General features: G+C 42.3%; 1 protein-coding gene across 8 annotated transcripts in view; it reads left to right on the top strand.

The window, feature by feature from the left end:
- Nucleotides 1-21,276, top strand: part of SLC20A2 (solute carrier family 20 member 2) — a 57,222-nt gene extending 35,946 nt beyond the window's left edge. For 4 of the 8 annotated variants that reach the window (XM_051789643.1, XM_051789645.1, XM_051789642.1 and 1 more), the window contains 5 exons: nucleotides 362-565; nucleotides 1,958-2,546; nucleotides 13,523-13,708; nucleotides 14,405-14,489; nucleotides 20,061-21,276. In XM_051789643.1, coding sequence (XP_051645603.1) covers nucleotides 362-565; nucleotides 1,958-2,546; nucleotides 13,523-13,708; nucleotides 14,405-14,489; nucleotides 20,061-20,225 — 1,229 coding nt within the window. In that variant the 3' untranslated portion in view covers nucleotides 20,226-21,276. Of the gene's footprint in view, nucleotides 1-361; nucleotides 566-1,957; nucleotides 2,547-13,522; nucleotides 13,709-14,404; nucleotides 14,490-14,988; nucleotides 15,074-20,060 lie in introns of all 8 variants that reach the window. The other 4 variants (XR_007904846.1, XM_051789648.1, XM_051789646.1 and 1 more) reach the window with 4 other exon arrangements.
- The last annotated feature ends 612 nt before the right edge of the window (nucleotides 21,277-21,888 follow it).

Here is a 21,888-nt window from a genome sequence, read left to right on the forward strand (position 1 = left end):
CTTTACAGTAAGTTGAGCTGATCTCAGCTTTTAGCTTTATAGTCTTTTGCTTATTTTCTTTGCTACTTTCAAGAAATGCAGTGTTTAAAATGCAGTTTCAGATTTCACTAATAGATGAACAACTCAGTGTTTTACTTCAGTTGTCTACTTTGGTGAATTTTATAGGAAAAAACAAAGATGCTCTAGAATTTTCCCACATGAACTTAGTAAAGATAAGTATTAGAAATAAATAAAGAATGTGTATGACATGCAGCCACGTTATTGTATCCACGTTAAACTATGCTGTTGATGCAAACAGTGAAAACGTAAGTAAAAAGTGGTATAGGTTGGGTTTAAAATTATGGTGCTATTATTTCCTTAGGCCGGTTAAAGAAAGATGCTGCACTGTCAAGGATATCAGATGAAAGTCTTGATAAAATTCAAGATGAAGAAACACCAGTCTTTAAAGAGCTTCCTGGTGCCAAAGCATCTGATGAGAGCACGATTCCCCTTACTGGCTCAGTAACAGAAGCTGCTGGGGCATCAGATACTATTGCAAATGGAAACCATCCACGTGTACCGTATGGTAAGAAACTAATACAACACAGAGGGTTTGTGTTTTTCTTGTTTCAGTGAGGTTTCTTAACTGCGAGTAGGTCTCTCTTGTAAATAGTAAGTTAGCGTTTGGGATTTCCATCTCTAATCCCTTTTCAGCACATGTTTGGAAGGATGCTCATTTATAAGCGTTGTTTTCTAGAGAGGACATAATTACATTTTCTTTGGCTGTATTTCAACTTTAGAAACAGCGGGAAAAAAAATTACTTGCCTCTTTGCTTTACTTTGTATCCTTAATGGTGTTTCCATCCTTTCGAACAGTGGAAAAATACAGAGAACACAGATTACTGATGTATGAAGGTTAAATTCAGCATAAAAATGATTAACATACTACAACAGGAGATGAAAAGATTTGGACTTTAGTTGACAAACCTATGACCATTTGGACCGTGTCCACTAGAAAAATCTCATGCATTGTTTTCTGAATATACATTTATAAGAAGTAGGCTTGTGTGCATAAAGCTCTTTTTGTTCTCCCTTGTGGTGGGATCACCCCCCTCCACTTAGCGGTCTGCTGACTTTGATATCACTTTGCTAACATCTACACAACTCTGTAATTTGGTTAATAAATGTCTAAAATATTCAACTGTTTCTTGCAAAATCAAATAAGTCATGGCGTGGAGCCCTTTGAGTGTGTACCTCCAGTTTATAAATAGGTAAACCAAATTCTGAATGTTGCGTAGTGGAAATCTGGGAAGTCAGGAAGCAAAAACGTTTCTTCAGAAGTATTGCCTGTGATACATTTTGATGTGTGTCCTACAGCGTATGCTAACATTAAATATATGCAGTGGGAACAATTATCAGCATGTTCATAGAAATAAGATTTAGAAAATGTTGCAATAGCTGAGGAAATACTTCTGCAGAACATCAACTTTTTACTGTTTTATAAAATTATTTTTAAAAGCTATGTAAATGTCTCTTTAACACAGGTGATCTTCTATTTGGTATGAAATAGCAGTAACCCACCTTTCAGAAATCCTAATTATTCCTATTCAATATCTCAGAAAAAGTAGAGCTTGCTTTACAAGAAAGAAATTTTATGGAAATCATTTTTTTCAGAGAACCTGAGCATTTAACCATCAAGTATCACGTTCTTATAGCTGATCCTGAGTGACTTGCTGCAGGTCATACAGCATGTCTGGGGAGACACAACACTGGAACAAACCTCTTTTTGCACAGCATATGTGAGACTTTATTTTGCAGTGAACTGAATCTTGGCTTATTCGCTGCATGTAGTGGAAATTGGTCTCCTTTGTCCTGTATTCTCAGATGGCAGCCGCATTATTTTCTTGTGAAGTTGGAGGAACGGGGCTCTTGTATTGCATTTTGTATAAATAAAAATTCTGAATCTGTGCCTTTTTAGGAAGGGCATTTTCGGTGACGCACACCTCGGTGAAATCACCTGTTTCCAATGGCACCTTCAGCTTCGATGGCCACGTGAGGAGTGATGGCCACGTTTATCACACTGTGCACAAGGACTCAGGTTTATACAAAGACTTGCTCCACAAAATACACCTTGACAGGGCCAATGACGAAAGGCCCACTCCAGAAAATAACTACAAACTGTTACGACGCAACAACAGTTATACTTGTTACACTGCTGCTATTTGTGGCATGCCCGTGCATTCCTCCTTTAAGGCAGCAGATACGTCAACTCCAGAGGACAGTGAAAAGTTAGTGGGAGACACTGTTTCCTACTCCAAGAAGCGAGTCCGCTACGACAGCTACTCCAGCTATTGCAACGCAGTGGCTGAGGCAGAGATCGAGGCGGAGGAAGGTGGGGTGGAAATGAAGTTGGCCTCTGAACTTGCAGAACCTAACCGGCCCCCGGTTGATCCTGTGGAAGAGGATAAGGAAGAGAAAGACACGTCTCAGGTCCACCTACTTTTCCACTTCCTCCAGATCTTAACAGCCTGCTTTGGATCCTTTGCCCATGGAGGTAATGATGTCAGGTAAGAGGATGAGATCTCTGCAGTTTTAAGGTTTAAATACTTGGAGCAAGGTTTGCCAGCTTGACTGGTTGGAAAGCGCATTCATGTCTGCAGGTAGATGATCATCAGGGCTCTGTTTTGCAAAGCGTGTGGCATCGATGTCTCAGGTGCTTTCCAGGAGTTATGCTACCTAGTCCATGGTTCATTTTCTTCTCAAGGGTAAAATCTTTTTTATTTACTGCTAAATAATTGTTTAGTGATTAGTTTAATTTAGGTTTAATTTTGGCAGTCTTTGAGGCATTGAGACTACCCCCAACATGCCAATCACTGTAAAAAAAACCAGGACAGTCCCACTCCTGCAGAATTTGCAGTCTGTTTGAACTGCAAAATCAGCAACCTTCAACAAGTAAGAGGTTTTAGACTACTTTTGTCATTAGATGAATTTCATCTCTTGTCACGCTGCGAAAAGAGATGTGTGAAGAATGTCTTCATTTTTATTGCTGCATCCCTTACAGACTTCACTTAATTGAATCTTTTGCTTGGGGTTTTCCTGGAGTCTAGGACCATGTGAAGCAGTGTATCACTAAAAAGTCTTTTTAGTGAAAGTTAAAGTTAAAAAAAAGTCTAAAGTTTAAGCATTAAAGTCCTACTGCAGTTCATAACCTGTACATAAAACTTCTCTAGCTGCTGCAGTTCTCTTACCAAAATAAAGGGAGCTACCCCCAAGGAGCCCTGGGCATGTGTCCGTGCCCCATGCAGAGAGAGGACACAGGCTATGGCTCATCTCTTAACACTCATTTAATAAGCTTCACGTTTCCCAGCATAGTTCTGGTATGCAGTATTCCCTAACAGGAGTTTTATCCAGAGGCACTACCACCGAGTTGTCCTTGAGTTTGGAAGAAGACGGTGAGTTCATCCTTCAGTCATTTGGCTTAAGTGTGCCTGTCCTTAAATCTTACAGCATTAATGACATTTCCCAGGAATAAAGGAAAAGCATCATCTTTCAGGAGTCTTTTTCTCCTGTTCATATTGACTCAGGCAGCTGACGATCTTGAAGTTGGTCTCAGAAAATGTTTATCTGCACTTCTTTGGCCTCCATCATCTGGTCAGATCCCTGCAAAATAGTGTCTCTTTACTCACTCGTTTGCCAACCTCTTTCATTTTGAAGGTTTGGCTCTGTTTTATTCCACAAAGTACAAGACTTTTGTCTGTAGGACACAGGCTCAGGATGAAGCATTTTATACCTTCCTGGTCTGCACTTACATTGCCCATCTGCCTGTAACACTGTGGGGGTCTATTGCACCTCATCATCTTGATGGCTTGTGACTGGAGAGCAATTTGGGTGGTTTTGCTCTGTCCCTGGGAGAACTGCATGTTTTTCCTTAAGGATTTGGCTGGACTGCCTCTCCCCTAGGCCTGGAGCGATCCATTTGGTATTTAATAAGCACTTTTTCCAGTATCATGATAAGGTCCCCTGAGAAATTCACTCAAGCTGCTTGTTGAAGCAGCTGTCCTTATTTGGGTTGTAGCTGGGGCTGTACTGAGTCCCCTTCCCACTGAACCCTTTCTGTGTTAGCTGTGCCCTGGCACTGTTGGTTTCAGTGTTTGTAATGGGACTTTAAAGCATTCATGATTTTCATCGCCCTCCTTAGGCATTTGGGCAAACACTGTCCAACTCAGCAAGAACAGTTATTCGTTGCTCTTGTCAGCCACCCAATTTAACTCACTGCTCATCTTGAAAACACTTAAAAACATGTTTCTTCCCATCCAGTCAGTGTCCAGGGAATTCAGAATAGGGCTTTCTGAAGAGCCTTCTTGTACTCCCTTCGTATCTGCAGGGATTTGGCTCCAGGAAGGAGTCCAGGGTCCCCTCATCCTCTGGATCAGAGGTGCGACTTTCTTTCCTCTTGGATGGTCTCTGTTGTTAAGGACCTCTGCTCTGAGCATGCTGGCTGGCCAAGAGCAAAGACCCATGGGGGCTAGTAGCACGTGCTGAAGGGAACATAGGAATAAGGACAAACACCACTGATCTTTCTTGTAATGTACCCTGGGAAATACCATTGCAGAAAGCTCACAGCCTACCTCAGTAGGTACCCCAGCCCTGCAGGTGATGCTTATACATACTCCTGAAGGACTCACATGTTATGCAAGCATCACTTGCCTGTTCTATAGGAGGCAGGGGTAGTAGTTTGGTAGAAGTGATCTGTAAGGATGCAATCAGTTCAGATATCAGATTTGGTGTTGACAGGAGTGGCCAGGATGAAATATAAAGTTCAGACTCTGTGCAGTATGCTTTGTTGCATCTTACAGCCTAATTCCCCTAGAATTTTTTAATTAGACTGGCTTGTTACCTTGGCAATATCCTTTCCTGAAAATTCATATTTTTTTAGTATTTTTCAGATCTCTGCTCCTGCAGGTGATCCTACCAAATTTACCAGGAAACATGTATTTTTATTAAATACTATTTGTTCCAAAATCTCTTCTTAAGCTGAATTCATAAGTTGCAAAACTAAAGAACAAGTTGGCTTCATTTTGTCAAAGCTAGTAGAAAAGCAAGAAGATGGTCATGGGTGTAGGACTGGATGGGAACCCATCCTTGTGATTGTACTGAGTTCCAGCTAAACAACAAAAATTAAAGACCCCTTTCTATACCTAAAAAATATAGTAGGTAAAACACACCAGGAATGCAGATATCTATCCAGTGGACTGTGTAGCAGAGACATTTTTCCAGTCTTCATCTAGCAGAGCAGAAGACTTCTTACTGGGCTCTTGGCTCCTCCACATGTTGCATGAAGATCTGCAGAGCTTGAAAGGCAACACATTATTTTAAAAATAAGGCAGTAGAATCTAGCTAGGAGCACGGCTTTCTGTTCACACTTCTGTAAGAAAGTAAGCCCTGGCAGTCCATCTTCCACTGATGACTGCTCTCTTTTCATCTCCCTCCTTTGTTTACTTTCCTTCTGCTCATTCTGGATGCTGCTTCTCTACTTTTTTTCCTCAGCCTTGAATCCTGTTATTAAAATCCAGCTTTCCTCTGCATTTGGTTTAAAGCTCCTCACTCATATTTAGGGCGGCACCTCCACTGTCCACATCTTTTTCTTTGGACTTGTCTCCTACATTTTCTTTTGCTGTCTTGGAACTTACTCTTGTGCCATGTTTTCCATTTATTTTCCATCAGGCTGTTTTTTGGTATTCCTTGAAGGGACAGGAGCAGATAAGAGGAGCAAAGAGAGAAAAATCAAAAGCTAATAGGAAACTTAAAAACTGCAGGTAATTGCGAAGCAAATAATTGACCTGTTTTAGAGCATATTTGAGCATGAGGCATACAGTTCAGATTGAACCCTGAGGGAGCTCAGAAAAACTTCATGGATCAAAAGTGCCCCATATACTTTGGACAGCACTTTACTGGACAAAACATCATATGGACATCTCTCATTTCATTGTCCAGGATTGCCCATGGACCTGGAAGAGTTAAATCAGTATTTTGCCCTCGACTGCAGAACTAACTCGTAACTAACTCATGGGAGAGTTAGATCCCAGTTTCTTCCAAGATGGTGCTTTTTAGTGTCATAACGATACCAGCCATCTTTGCTGTAGGAGCTGATGAGCAGTCAGGGCTCATGCTTAGGCTGACATCAGCAGGGATCCTGACTGGGGCAGCTGTGTGTTAAAAGAAACAGGGAGTCATGGCAACTCCTTATTTGGGTGACTGTTTTGTTCAGCCCATCCCCTCCTGCCCCCCTGCCACCAAGCTCATATGCGCTGTGTCAAGGGTGCTGGAGCTCTTCCAGGGCTGGGACTAGCTGAGCCGGGCCGAGAGCCTTGTGACACCATCATGCACATGGACTGAATGAAATCTAAAGAATTTAAAATCCCGACTAAATGTGTTGGGACAGAACTGCTGAAAAAAATGTTTTTGTTTAACTTAATTAGAGGCACCAAGTGAGCAGCTCCACTGGCTCAGCACCCGAGCACAAAGGGAGCACGTCAGGTCATTGCAAGGGCAATGGGAGAATAAAAAGGCCAGGATGGAAAAAAGACCTGGGCCAGGAGCGTGACACAAGGAGAACTGCCAGCTTCCTAAATGCTTGTTCAGAGCCAGCTTTCCAGAGAGGCCAGGAGGCTGGACTTTGTTGGCCAGTGGGGATTATATGCACCTATGGTTGAATTGGACTGAGCTTATTTTTCTAACATGGGCTAGCTCAGCAGGAATTGTGATGGCCCAGGGCTCAGCACTGCAGACGGAGCAGCCTACCTGTATAACGACAAATAACAGGAGAGTTGCTGAAATTGTAAGGTTTATGCTGCGTTTCAAAGTCTGGAAATATTTCTGAAGTAACTAGTTCTCAAAAACAAGGGCAGTTAGGCAGGCTGTTTTGGACATGGCTAGAGAGGGCTGCTAACCCCACAGCTATCTCTGGTGCTCAGCACAGCGGTGGCTGTGGCTGCTTTGTTACTGGGTTGGGAATGAGAAAGCAATGAGCAAAGAGTGCATCGGACCCACAGCCCCATCCTAGCAAATGGGAAGACACTTTTGTTGACTCAGTCAATCTCTGTAGCTTGTTATTCCTTGAATAAGGATTTTTCTTGCAATCATCAAAGCAGGATGACCCACAGAAAGATGCTGTAGGTCAGTGTGAGGTTTGTTGATTAAAATCTGCTGTTTATGCTCTGAAAAAAGCCTGTACCTCGTGTTCCTAAACACCTGTCCCTGCATGTGTTTAGTCTTTTCTCGTACAGATTCTTTCCCCTATAAATGGGTAGCCTCTTCTGTCCCCTCCTACCCTCCCTTCTCTGCCTTGGGCCATCATTCTTGCTGTCACAGGAGAAACCCCGGGGATGTCAGAAGGAACTGCATGCCCTGACTTGTGTGAGCAGGCATCTACCTGTGCTCATGGATTCTGGCCGTGGAGGAAGGTTGATTTATTATCGTGATGGTGGCAGGAGGCATGATGCTCCAGCTGAACAGGGTGACTGTGGCCCATGCTGCCCACCCCTTCTGTGCGTGCCAAGGTGCAGTTGGTGCTGAGGTTTGGCTGCTACATGCTGTAGGGAGGAGAAACCTCCCTGCAGACGTTTCACGGTGGATCTCAGTTTTCCTGAGTTCCTGTTGCATAAATGGTTTGAATGTGTCTGCTCTAATTAAATTTCACTTGGAGGATTTCAAGACTACCCTTGCGTATTCATGCTTAGATATTAGGATAAAAGGGTCATTTGTGTTAGAGTTTCCAGGTCATGCCTTATAGATTTATGGCACAAATTTGACAAAGAATGGCTCTCATTATCTAAATGGTACAGACTGCATTACTGATGACAGGATTTAAAACTATTTCAGAACTATAGTAAAAATGTTTAGTGTTTTTAAAATATTTCTACACATTGTCTCACTGGTTTTAGGGAAGCTGAACTGCTACCAGACAGGGAATTAATTGTTTAAGCAAAGCATTTTGAGTGAAACTAGGAAATACCTACTTGCTCAAAATACAGGCAGGGGAAACTCCTCTCACCTCCGGATTTTTAGGTCAGAGCACACAAACAGCAGTAGGATTCACCTTTTTCCCCTCTTCCTGAAGTAAATGTAATGGGATTAAAGGAGGGAAGAGCTGGAACCTTACCAGTATCTCACTGCACACAGAGAGCTTAGTGGGATTCAGCCTCCTGGCTAAATAAGGAGTCTAAAGGAGCTATAATAAGGCTGGATTACAAAATGAGTATTTCTTATTTCCTCCTTGAGAGCTGCAGTCGAGATCACTTAGAATATTTAGGAAGCTAATCTGTCAGTTACGATTAGTGAGAGCAGCCTGATATCTTATTTCTTCCCTTTTTAACAGAAGTCCATCCTGTGAATCCAGCCTGTATCTCAAGTAGATATGAATCTTCACTTGTGTCCTTAGTTGTGTAGGGATGTGTCATTTTTGTTGTGCCATGCAGGCAAGCCAGAGGAGAGCAGCAAGAAACGGAGCTCCAGTGGGCGCAGGAATCCCTCCCCATCCTGCTGTGAGCAGGGCCCATGAGTGGGTTTGCCAGGAAAAAAGCTGATGCTGGTGGGTATGAGGGAGGATGGACCCAACTCTCCAGGATCCAGTGAGTTGGGGTTTCAGGGGCAGTATTTGGAGTGCACAGAAATGAGCTGCAAGAATAAAAACGTATCCTCCCTGACTCATTAACGCACCCAAAGCTTGCACTTTGTGCACTTCACAGGGCACATCTGTGGCACGCTTTTATTGTTCTATGGTATATGCACTATTTCAGAACTGTCTGGTTATTGGAATTAGGATTAAACTCTCTTGATAATCTGAGATCTCTGGAGATCAGGACATATTTTTTTCCTCTTGCTACCTATAGGCGTATCTTTCTTGCATCCTTACTCAACTGGGTGATGTCATGGCATAACTACAGCCTACTCAGAAATATCCATCCCACTGATTTTCCCAGTGGAAGGTTTGTTTGTGAAACCCTGGCTTGAGAAATTGGCAAAAGGCTGGGGATTTTGCAATTGTATTTGTAATATTGGATGCCTAATAAAGATTTCTCAGATGGCTGTTTTGCTAGTCATTCAGTTTTAATTGGTGAAAATGTACATTTCAAGGTTCTTTCACTCCACTAGAAAAAGTGGCTAAAACACAATCTCTTTTTTCAGGTAGCAGAGCATCAAAGCATGGTCATCAAGGAGTCTGTAGATTATTAACAAAGTGTATTTAGAGTGTAGATTTCAAATACAGTTAGATTTTCTTTTTGAGCAACTCACTACTCCCCCCAAATAATAGTGAGGTAGCAGCAATGTTGCTACTTCACAAAATGTTATGACAAGTTTGATGGGATTTGGCAATAGAGCATTCAACTGATGGCATTCTTCCATTACTGGGAAAAAAACCCTAATTTTTTAATAAAAATATAATTTAAGAAAAGTTTTAGTCCTTGTGCCTCCAGAGAAGGGCTTGGACTTGTGACCCAAAGGTACCAGAAATTTCTGCTTGTGTGTGTGCACATGGGAAACTGTAATTTCTAAGCCTGTCTCCTGATAGCTGAATGTGGGGTGGGTTTTTTTTTTTTGTTGGTAATACTATCTGTCTCACAGGGGAGAGGAGAAGCCAACTCTATTTATAGTTCAGATTCACTGTCAAATGCTATCTTTCACAACAGTTTTATAAATGGTGCGTGACAGATTCTCAACTGGCACAAGCAAGCAGAAAAAGAGAAGTTGTGCCAATTCATGTTAGTCGAGAGAGAAACCATCATGAGGGTCAGGCAGCACTTCAGAAACACTGAGCAGCACTTTGCTGAACCACTGTGACACGTGTCTGCAAGTACAAGTATTACTATAGATGGCATTTAATCCTGTGTTGCACCTCTGGAGAAGGCAAACAGCCCCTATGCACTGCCCCTGCTGCAAAGTCCCGTGCCCTGTGAGTAACTGTGGCTGGTGGAGCCCAGCAGAGATGGTGAAAAGTACTGGATGTGGAAAGTACACTTTTACAACAGGTAGACTCAGGAGGTAGGCTTCTTACTCCATTTCATAAATTCATCCTAAAATTAGCTTGTAATGGCTATCCTCTTGTGCTCAGTGGAAAAGTGTGTATTAGGCATACAAAATTAAAGTAATACCATGGCAGGAGCTTTTTAAACCCAATAACTAAATAATACAGCAACATCCTCTAAAGCACTTCAGTTTCATAGGAACCTAAGAGCAGTTTTAGGTATACATAGATGTGGATAGGGGTTCAGAGCCCCTGGGTGACATCTCAGGCTTTTTTCTTCTCCTCTAAGCTGCCATAAATAAGACTTGGAGCTCCAACACGAAGGAGAGTTAGTTAAGGCAAATAAAAACCTGCATGGGAGAATGAGAGAAAGTCACTTGAAAATAGACTTGTGAAATGAGTCTTAGCCAAATGCATGGAAGATTTAAGGTCTGCTTTCTTGCTAGTTATGTCTTGAGTCAAATGAGATAAAACTGGTGGGAAATACTGTGAAAGCCACATCCCAGTCTAGCCAGCATTTTTGTGGTTCGTCTGGTTAGTCACTCAGCTGTAGGAGACATCTGAGAAGGTCTCAAAGCAAACTCTCTTATCTAACAATGCCTTTTTTTTTTTCATGTGTGTTGTTTCTCTCTTACTCGCTCTTACTGTCCTGTTGGGACTGGTTCTCTTCTATTTCTATACAGAACCAAAGTCATTCTTTCCAGTGCCTGACTCAGACCCATTCATTGTGAGCTTTTGGTAGTTTTGTGGTGGAACAGGCCTAACAGCTTCTTCTAGAGTTGTTCTCCATTGACATTGGAAGCATTGATACCATAGGCCCCTCGGACCGGACCTCCTGAACAAATCTAGAAGCCGAAGGAGCCCCTTGGAGAGCCATGATGGTGGTAGATTGGAGCCACTGGTTTGGTGGCTGTTGGTAGCCACTTTCAGATGCTCAGGCTGGGAGATGTCACTGTCCCTAGGAGCTGAACATTTAAGTCACATTGAATATGATTTACAGGGAGAGGAGAAATATCCTTCTGGTAAAGATAACCAGTGATGCAGATACCCACAAATAAAAATGTGGTTAATTACCTTTTTGCCTTTCCAAACGTATATGGATCCAGTGCTCTTCTGCTTTCCTTTCTTATAGGGAAGGTATCAGCAATGCTGATTCTGTGGGCATCAGCGCCATCTCTTATGATCTATTGGGCAGAATCAGCCACTCAGATCCTCTGAGGCTGAGCATAAGCCAGCAGAGTTTTGCCTTGTCTTCCATTGCTGCAAATAAGAAAATAACCTTTTCTTCAAAGATTAAGCTTAGTTGATTCACAGAGGTGTAGCATTTGCAAATAATTAAAACTGGATTTTGATGCAGAAGAGCATAGTTTGCTGCTGCAGTTTTTGAAGCCTTTTCTGTCTTTCCATTTACATTGGGACTTAGAAATATCCATCCATAATCTCTTTAGAACCGTCAGGAATCAATGCCTGGACTTGCTTCAAATGTGCCTGTTATTTTCAACAGGGAGGTTGTTTCCATGTTATACAGCAAAGTAAGAAGGGATGATCAGTTTTCCCTTTATTCATCTGATCAGTCTTTTATTTGCCTTTATCCATCCTTCTGTAGCCATCAGTTGAAGGTACATTGAATTACCTTTTTTTTCTGTGCAGAAGAAGGCATTTAAATGTGCAAGGAACTTAATCCACACCTGAACACACTGGAAAAGAAGTTGCAGGTCAACTTATATTAGAAATATTAGAAATGTTTTGATCAAGAATCTCTTCTTCCTTGGAGGAAAAATAATTCTTGCATTTAGGCCCTAAGGACTTTTTACATACTGTGATTCCATTCACACAAAAAATCAACAAATCAAATGCTTACTCAGGCACAGTATCAGATCAGAATTTTAAAGTATTTTTGCTAGTGGAAATCAGTCTTTATTTAATGTATATTTAGCTCTTCACTGTATAACCCATAGTCTTCAAACCCACTGGATTTTATTATCCTTATTAGCTCACTAATTTATTTTCAGTAATTTTCTCAAAATCTGTAAGAATTATAAATTCTTTCTTATATCAAAGAACATTTTTAAATATTTTCATTTGCCTTGCAGCTTCAATGTTGTGTGTGTTTACAAGGGAAAACTCCTTCCTAGTTACTTTGCTCTAGGACCACTTCCAAGAGTTCAGAGCTGGTTTTCTCAAGGACCAGACGAAAGAAGGAGGGTCTTGTATTCCTTAGATGTGCCAAGCTTTGCAATGCTGAGGACCCTCGTCTCTTGGCAATCTCCACTCAGCTCCTAGTGCCTTGCATTTGGTAAAGATGGGATTCAAGTAAATTATTAACTGGCAGATACGGTGGCTTGGTTTGCATAACATTTGACATTAAAACTGGCCCTTACTCCATCTGTGTGTTTTGGAGCGGAACCAGGAATTAAATTTAGCTGGTCCTGGCTCCAGGGTGAGCATGGCCATGGGTCCTGCCTGCAGTGCTCGCTGTGACCCGCTTTCCTTATTGATTTACAAGGAGCGGTGCTTCCTGATGGTTTTCACATGTTTTGAATGACATTAGTCAGGTTTGCTCTGCTCTTTTTGTGATTCTTTAGACATAAATGTAGTGCTGTTTCACTAAGTATGCTTTTTTGGAGTGGATAAATACTGCTCAACCAGGCAAGCAGCTACTCAGTTTAGTAAAAAAGCTGAAAAAAAAGGGACATTGAAATTCTTATCTGCTTTTTAGTATTTAAGCCTCTAAAGTAACTGGATACCAGCTTTCAAGTTTTTCTTCTAACTCTCATGCTTTTTTAGAATAAACAATGTCAGAAGTATGACTCCAGGCACTGGAGACTCCAGTGACCAATTTTGGATGACCTGCATTAGGAGTGGGGACTTCGGTGTGGCTGACTTTCAGTGTTTTTCTAGATAGCAGCAGCAGGGTAGCAAAAAGGGCTTACACCAGCTCTGTGTCACCAAAGAGTCCTCTCTGATCCAGTCCAACTAGCTCTACAACATGTTTGAAGAGGACTAAGTCACCTTCCTAGCTGCACTCTGATCATATCCCAAACTTCACTGGCTGTCAAACTAGATTATATTTCTATGTTCTTGTCTGCAATGGTAATTTTGTTCATTATTTTCCCTATTTGACAGGAAGAGCTAATTTGATACTTGAATTTTGAAGATGGAGAGCTCTTGAATTGGTAAATTTTGAGATAGTTTCAGTGCAGTCTGAAAATACTGATTTTTGTCACAGAACAGACTTAATGAGGTACTTCTGACTGACATTTTAGGAAACAATTTGTAAAAGAGAAATTCCTTTCAGGATTCACTCTAGTTATCAGTGATGAAGTGACAGCTGAAAAAGCAACATGATGAGAGTCTCCTGCCTCAGCCTTTCCAAGCAAGAAAGGGTGTTGCCTGTAGGGTCAAGTCAGAGCAGTGCTGCATGCATAGTGAATTAAAATAACACAGAAAATAAGAGACTTCTGTCAAGGCAATTATCCACATTTCTATAACTCATGTGATGTATTTCTGTTTCTCCAGCAACGCAATCGGTCCCCTCGTCGCGCTCTGGCTTATCTACGAGCAAGGTGGCGTAATGCAAGAAGCATCGACTCCCGTCTGGCTGCTGTTTTATGGAGGTGTTGGGATCTGTGTGGGTCTCTGGGTCTGGGGTAGAAGAGTTATCCAGACCATGGGTAAAGACCTCACTCCAATCACACCATCAAGGTAGGTCCACAGGTGTCATTACGGCTTTGTGAACTTCGTGTGTGAACCAATCTGAGAAATTGCTGCTCCAGTATTTTGTTTGTAATGCATTTTGCTGGATCTGCTGTGCTTTGATATTAATGATAACCTTGCTTCGACTTCTCCATCTTTCTAAAAAATGAAAGAAATAAAAGGAAGAGGAGAGAAAGAAAGAATGAGAAAGAGTGAAAGGAAAAAAGATAACCCTGTAAACTAATACTGAATGTGTTTGAGGCATAGAGGTCTGCGTGAACAGTCTTCTGCTGATGACCTAATTAATATAGCAGAAGGTGCATTTGGAAATGGCAAGATTACAGTGGCTTTCCCAGTGCGCTTCTGACTATTAAATGTATTTATTACAGTAATTTTCATCCTTAATGCATATTCGACCTCTGCTGGTGCTTAACCGAATTACTAATTAGGCATGATTCACTGCAGCGTCGAGTAGTAAAAGTCCCTGACGCAATGAGCCATGCAGCCAGGTTACTACAGATGACTAGCCTGTGCCGTTCCCATTATTCAACCCTTCCTTGTTCTCTTAACTTATTTGTATGACAAAAATCACTTGGAGATAACACAGTCAAAAGAAGAAACGGGTAAGACTTTGGCACGCTGCATGGTATCAGTCCGAGCTGATGCAAAGAGTGATTGTGAAGTGTTTTCTTATGCTTCCTGCAGTGGATTCACTATTGAGTTGGCTTCGGCGTTCACAGTTGTGGTAGCTTCCAATGTTGGACTTCCTGTCAGTACTACACACTGCAAGGTATGCCTTTGCCCAGCGACTGCAGTCAAGGCAGTCTGGACTATTCATCTTAAAATTGTGCCGCTCGAGCCAGGGATAATGGCATGGCAAGGGGAAAACAGCCGCTGACAGAGGATGGTTAGGCAGAGGTGCATCAGCGCATCTCGGTTATGCCAGTGACATTGGAAAATAATCGGGCTTCAAAAAAATGCATTGGAGTTGTCACAGTAAAGTCACTGGAATTGGACACAGTGTGAACTCCATAGCTGTTGGTAAAGAAAAACAGCACTTACAAAAACATGACATCAATTTTAAAGCAAATGATTACAAGGAAGAACCTGGTTTCCTCTGACAGTGCCATTTGAACCTGGTCGGGTAACATTTCTCCCTTGTTCAGAGGCTGCGCACCATTCATCATTTATACTTCACTTTCTTGATAAGTGCATGGCATGGGATTTCCTGCATATAACTCTTTTACTACAGGTTTTCCATCTGTCTTTTTTTTTTTATTTCTTCACAGTGGATTTTGCATTGAAGTAATGTGTGCGCTAACGGTACTTGTAGCCTCAAATGTGGGTATTCCAATAAGCTCCACCCATTGCAAGGTATTGGGGTTTGCAGTGATCCTCTCAGTAAATCACATCACTAGGACAAACCATAACAAACCACAAGAGATACCAATTGTTGCAGATTGCCTTCACTATGTGGTGCACCGTGCAGACTGTGATCGCAAAATAACGAGGTTCACTTTTAAAACTGGTACAGATAAAAGCAAAGTCAGCATTATAACTAATTGCACAAAAGTCTGGACCATTTTTCACCCTTATATGATTGTTCTGAACTAATATAGACATATTAAAATAACATAGATCTGTAGTTTGTGTGAACCCAGTTACATGTGTTTTAAAGCAACCTGTATGAAAAACACTGCTACATCATTAAGCTAATATTTTAATGTCTCTCTTCTTTTAAACCAACTTGTCCTCACTTTTGTGCATTATAATACAGAATCTGGCCCTTATAATCAGTTCTTTGAACAAGGTTGTTGGCTTTCTTATTATTTTCTAAAAAAGACCACTTTGGAGTATAGATATCGGCTGGGTAATGAGCAGAATTTAATTGTGTCATATGGTAGGCTGTGTGAAAAGACATTTATATTGCTTGTAGACATAGGGAGTATGTGCACATTTACACTGCTGGAAGAACATAATGGGAATTTAAAATTCTGTTCCCTGGGAAATTTGCAAGTCAAATATCCCATCTTTCTTTCCTTTGCTTCCTTATGGACTCCCAAGGTCTTAGACATGCAGAGCTGTTTGTTTCTCTCATCCTCTGGCAGGATGTGGGGAAGCCCCTCCAAAATCAGAGACCCCAGAGTGGCAAAGTCCCTCAGTGGCGTGATATGCCACCAAGACCAAGCCCTAAAATAAGACAGCTCCTGTAGGATTCACTACTGCAGCCTGGAGACCTTGGAGCCCTTCCAGCCCGGGCTGGGGCTGGGGCAGGCAGGCAGATTTCCGGGGCTAACTGCTCCACGGCATGGCAGGCGGGCTGGCAAAAAACCTGGCATCCTTGCCTGTGACATTGACCTGGTTTCCAGTGAAAGAGTCAATTGGCCTTTTTCTAGTGAAAACCATTTCTTCAGAAAGCCTTCCTCTGTTGCAAAATCATTTCTTTCTTCTGCCCTGGTGCCTCTTTGAGAAGCAGCCAAGAATGGGCTGCTCTGAAAGGCTGTTCAGATTTCCTGGCATTGACAGAACTCTGGTTCCTCTGAATCAAGCAGGGAGGGGAAAAATAATAACAACGTGATTCACTTCTAAAAATGCTAGCCTGAAACCACCTCCCTTTAAGATGGCTGGTATATCAAATGCATGATGAAGAATTTGCCAGGGAGAATAATACAGCTTTGATTATCCCTGTGTGCCTGAAGCACTTCTAGCCAACTGTTGTAAAAGAGAAAACACACTTTGGTGCAGATAAATAAACTGAATTTAAAAAGAAAATGTCTTGGAAGCCATAAGCTAATGAGGGGGTGGCATGAGGAGGTATTCATTCCCTCAACGCAGTTAAAAGCTTGGTCTTTTCTAACTGCAGAGCAAAATAGTTCCTTTTAAAAAATACTTTCATAAAAGCAGTTGATGTGGTTAGTCTGTGTCTGCTCCCTGTAGTTTGCTGTATCTCATTAGATGGATTATTCTTAATGGAAAGATCCACTTTGCAATAGGATTAGAGTCTTCCAGGACAACATGTCATTGTAACTGACTCAATGTTTCAGCAGAGATCCTGAGCTGAAAGATCATAAGGGATCAACACAAGATAAAGCAAACACTTGTAACAGATTAATTCCTTGTTTTCTTTGAGGGCCCAGAGAAGGAATAAAAGAACTGTTATATATCCTTTGCTCCATGTAAAAATTCCTCTCTGAAAGCACTGTCAGCCACTGAGTCAAAAATGCTGTCTTAAAAATCAGCAGGAAAATTATTTTGCCCTAGAATTCAGAAAGAAAAGAGATTCGAGGTTAGTCTGATATCGAGGCTCAAGCATCAGGGAGTGGAAATTATTCCTTTACCCAATATTTGTTTTTGCTCCACTGCAAAATAGAATTTGCGGAAGTGGGAGCCCTACCAAGGGGTATCAGTCAATTGAACATGCGGTAACTAGATAAACTGATGGCAAAGAAGGAGCAACATGAAACAACAGAGGTGGAATGAGACCTTTTTAAGGTGAAACAATAGTCTGTAATGAAAAATGGAGACTAAGTATGAAGGAAAGCTCTGAGCAGCAGTTTTCAGGTCTTGGAGCAGATGTGGTGGCAAACTGGTAGCAGGAAGAGAAGCATTAGCTTCTGAGAAAGATTCGTCAGTCCCTCTCAGATCAGGAGCTGCCTTTGGTCCTAAATCAGAGGCTTTGGTCTACATGAGGTGGTCACTGCTCAATGTGCCTGTCCTAAATCTAGAGCCAAGCAGCTTTTTCACGCTCAGTGCCTGCTGATGGCCTGAACTGCACCTTCACGTTTGCCATGAGTCAAAGGGGAGAAGAAAATCCCTCTGAAAGCCTCCAAGTCAAGGAAGCCTGAAGGAAAGACCTCATCTTTTGAGCCTCCAAAGGAATTTGTGAATCTGAACGTGGTAGCCACATCGCTCTGCCTGCACCAGTTCAACCTCCCTTAGGATTTAGCACCGAAAAGCTGGTATGGTGTAAATGCATACCTTGCCTTTCTATTGCCCAGGTATTGAATGTTACACATAGCACCTGTTATTTATTCTAAGATTTGAGATGTAGAAATAAATAGACATTTCTCAGCTGTAACAGATTGTGTTCATGTACAGATAAAATTACAGTGCAGGAGTTAAATGCTTTTCCTCTGCAAAAGTGACTTTGCTGAGGTCATACTGTCAGCTCCGTTTTGCCATTATGATTTTGGGGTTTTGAAAAATATTCTCTGTGCTGCTATGATTGAATTATCCTGTTCTGTGTGTTCTTATGATACACCATTGCACAGGAACAAGAGCCAAGAGCATTTCTGTAATGCTTTAAGCAGAGCATACTGAAGGCAAACTGCACTGATTTCAAACCAATCTCAAAGTAGATATCATCTGAAATTCTGCAGGTGGTGTAGTGTGCCTACACCCAAGTTTTAGTTACTCTCCTAACCTCTAGTCCATCAAAATCACTATTAATAAACTAAACTTTAACAATGTTTGAAACAGATTGCCAATGCCATCATTGCTGATACCTTTTAAATTTCAGGAAGGACTCGGAGACTAGCGTACGTAGACTGCAGGCTTACTCAATAAGCAATGCTTCTTGTTGCAAGCATGACAGATGGATGCTAAGGACATGGAAAATGGAAAGCTGAGCCTCACAGCTGAGCTGCTGGAAAACCAAACGCTGTTTCCTTGAATTAAGGCTTTGATATAGGCAGAAATGTGGGGTTCCTCTTCACTGGGCTCCTCCTAAATACAGAATAGCATACTATCCACTCAAGCAGTATTCAGATGAAATATTATCCAAACGATTTCCTTATTGGATCAAGCTTTAGACAGAGGCCTTACTGGTCATAGAATATCAGATTTAGTTTTCCCTTGTTCCATCACAGGCACCCTAGAGTTACAGGGTCTTCCACAAATAACTGTTCTCCAAAAAGAAACATTAAGCAATAGTTAGAAGCTAAGTAGATATTAACAAAAAATATGGATTTGATATCTCCATCCCGTCTTTCCCTGATTCCTTGTCCTCCTAGCATTTATCATTTTCCTGGCTCTGTACATGGGGAGCAGCCTGTCTTTTGATCTGTAGGCAGGGACTGATACTCCCATTAAGAAAATAAGCGGGTAGGCAGGGATGGCACATGCTCAGCTGTGTCTTGGAGTTTCCTTACCTTCAAAACAGGATATTCCTTCCACATTTCTTGCTGCTTTACCATGCACTTTGAATAGACATGCACATGTTTTTGCTAGCAGCATGGAAAGCCACTTCCAGGGCAGAAAGAAAATAGAGAGTTTCTGAAGTTTTTGTATAATTTTTCACTGAAAATGGTTTTTTCAGCCCAGTTTTTTCTTAAGAACTAATATGCTGGGTTTATACCTGAGCTTACGGACTGAAAACACAGTCAAAGGAAGAAAAGGTTTCAGCTTTGCCGTGCTACAATGTGTTTTGTCTACAAGACCACTGACCTACCCCGCTGCCCTAGTAGCTGTGACTTTGAAGGATATTTTGGTGGTTCATCCACTTCCCCACCATCGTCTTGGTGTCCGTGCAGTTTGTGTGCCCCAAAGCATCAGGCTGATGTCTTTGTCTGCACAGAGGATTTTAGTTCTGGATGCTTTGCTTGGCTAGCTGGTCCAAAAGGGCTGGTTTTCCTCAGAGGGCTTGGACTGATGAGTTTGATGTACTGCATCCTAACCTTGCACTGTCTATCTGTCCCCTCCCAAGTCACCCTCACTGTCACAGGGTGGGCTCAGCTGCTTACCTTGCCGTTGCTGTCCTGTTTATAGCCCACAGTATTAAAATACAGATATGCTGTTTTGAGTCACCTCTCTAAGCTGGGCTCTAAGCTGCAGAGGTTCCGCAGCTGCTGGGTTTGGGCAGGACATCCCAAACCAGCAAGAGGGCAGGCAAGTGGGACATACTAGTTCTCCTGACCTGCCCCATGCTAAGCTCTCTAGCAGAGCCCTAAAAACAACTCTCCTGGTTTTTTCGTAATTTAGACTGCAGTCTGGCCAGACTTGGTGGACACTTGCCCTGCACCCTGTGGACTGAGAGTAAGGTGGAGGGCTGCCTCAGTGCCACTGATGGCTGATGCAGGAGTTAGCAGGACAGAGAAAAACCTACAAACATATTTATTTGCCTTTGGCCAACCCCAAGACTCATGAAAAACAGATAGTTGAAAAATAAAGGTTAAAGCACCCTGGAAGTGTCGCCCTCCTGTCACCACACCCAAACAGAGCCATTGTCATCCTCAGGGGCTGCTTTATCTCAGAGCATCGCTTGGTATCAGCTGGCTGGCATTGGTGTGGTTGTGGGCATATTACAGGCGCTCAGACCTACCCCTCACACTTTGTCTCCCTCTCTCCTCCCCACACTCCCAAGGTTGGCTCCGTGGTGGCCGTTGGCTGGATCCGCTCCAAGAAAGCTGTTGACTGGCGCCTTTTCCGCAACATCTTCCTGGCGTGGTTTGTGACTGTGCCAGTGGCTGGCTTGTTCAGTGCTGGGGTTATGGCACTGCTGAGGTATGGGATCTTGCCTTACATCTGAAGAGCTTCCTCTGCTGGGAAAAGGGGAAATGGCCAAGCTACTACCGAGGGGAGAAGCGTTCCCGTGAAAGAAGCAGTCGGAGAGGATCCATCTTCCATATCTAACTTCTTATCTACTGTACATAACAATGTGTCATATTGGTGACATGGTGATGTGGTGCCATTTCTTATATATTACAGAAATATATATGCATATAGTAGGTAACAATACCTAAGTTATATTATCAGTGGGGTGAAAATAATTACCTAGAATTTAATATTTAGTAAAATTTGTACATAGTGTATCATTTTGGTGGCTATTTTTTAATCTTTTGAAGAAGAGTATGGATTAGGAAATGTTTCTTGTCCATTTGATATAAGAAGCGAGGTACAGGACTGCATAACACATGAATTTTTTAAAGCTATTAAGATACTGGAACAAAATAAAATGTGCAGAAGTGCTTTTCATAAAATAACTTTGTTCATATCACATTGATCTTTGTGTATCATAGCGTGATGGTTATGGCTGTGTAAATACTTACAACAGTAACTTTTAAATGGTGCATTTCCCTTATATATTTTGGATAAGAAAGTTTAGGAAGTACCAAAGAAGCAGGGGAATAGCTTGCCAATATTATGTTGTTGTCTACACGTGTGAGCGTGTGTTGTGTTTCCCAACCTCTAATTCAGCATTTTCACCAAGCTCCAGCCAGTGAGGCTGGGATAGTACTGTTCATGTCTTAATGTAACTTTAAAAAAAAAAGAAGCGCACACAAAAAAGTTAGCTCTTGTGACTTAGTAGGCAGACCATGGTTCTCCACATTAGCTGATAGTAGACTGACTTCATTTTGTGGGTTGATACTTCAGTATCTCACTGCTCACCTTCTACCTTTCCCCTTCAAGTCACAGCTCCCAGTTGCCCTCCTATCAATTCCTGTGGGAGAACAGACCGTCAGCCTCCCCTTTTCCTGTCCATCCAGCCACAAGCACACACTCTCAGGTACAGGAGCGGGACCGTGGCATGCACGGCACCCCCGCGTACAGAAGCGAAGGGCAGCAGCTGTTAGGAAACGGGCCTAGCCCTGGTTTTGTGGTTGAAGGTAATGGGCGCCCATGGGAGTGCTGATCCACGCAGGGGATAGCGTGAGAAACAACGGGGAGGATGTGAGCAGATGCTGCCTCCCCCGTGGCAAGTCCCATCCGATGCCACAACCAGCCAACCTCTTGCTGTGCTGCTAACAGCAAGGAGGGGATGGGAGCCTGGCCCTGCATGGATGGAGGTTGTATGGTAACCAGCATTTGGGATGAGATTTTTTTCAAGGCAGCTCAGGGGAAAATGTCTAGCTGCATCCCCTGCGTGCCTTTGGAAAGCACATTTGAGTGAAGGTTACTGTTTTGTGGGTGGGAGGCAAAGGGCAAAGGGTGCCTGGAGGAGGCTGGGAATCTATTACTGTTTAAATGCTGCTAAAATTTTGATAAAATGTTCTTGGTACTCCATTGTGACTTTTCCATTGGTCATTCATACTAAATTTATAATAAAAAGATAAACAGCCCCTATAATTGCCTCTTGCGTTTTTCAAGTGTTACTCAGCCGTAATGGGAAGGCTCCCTGGGCAGTTAAAACCTACTCCTTGGCATCTGCTGACTGTTGTTCTTTGTCTGCTGTGGCCAGTGGGGATTAAACC

Source organism: Manacus candei, unplaced genomic scaffold (assembly GCF_025592945.1).
Source record: "Manacus candei isolate 608988 ecotype Guabito, Panama unplaced genomic scaffold, ASM2559294v1 h1tg000028l, whole genome shotgun sequence".
NCBI classification, from domain to species: Eukaryota; Metazoa; Chordata; class Aves; order Passeriformes; family Pipridae; genus Manacus; species Manacus candei.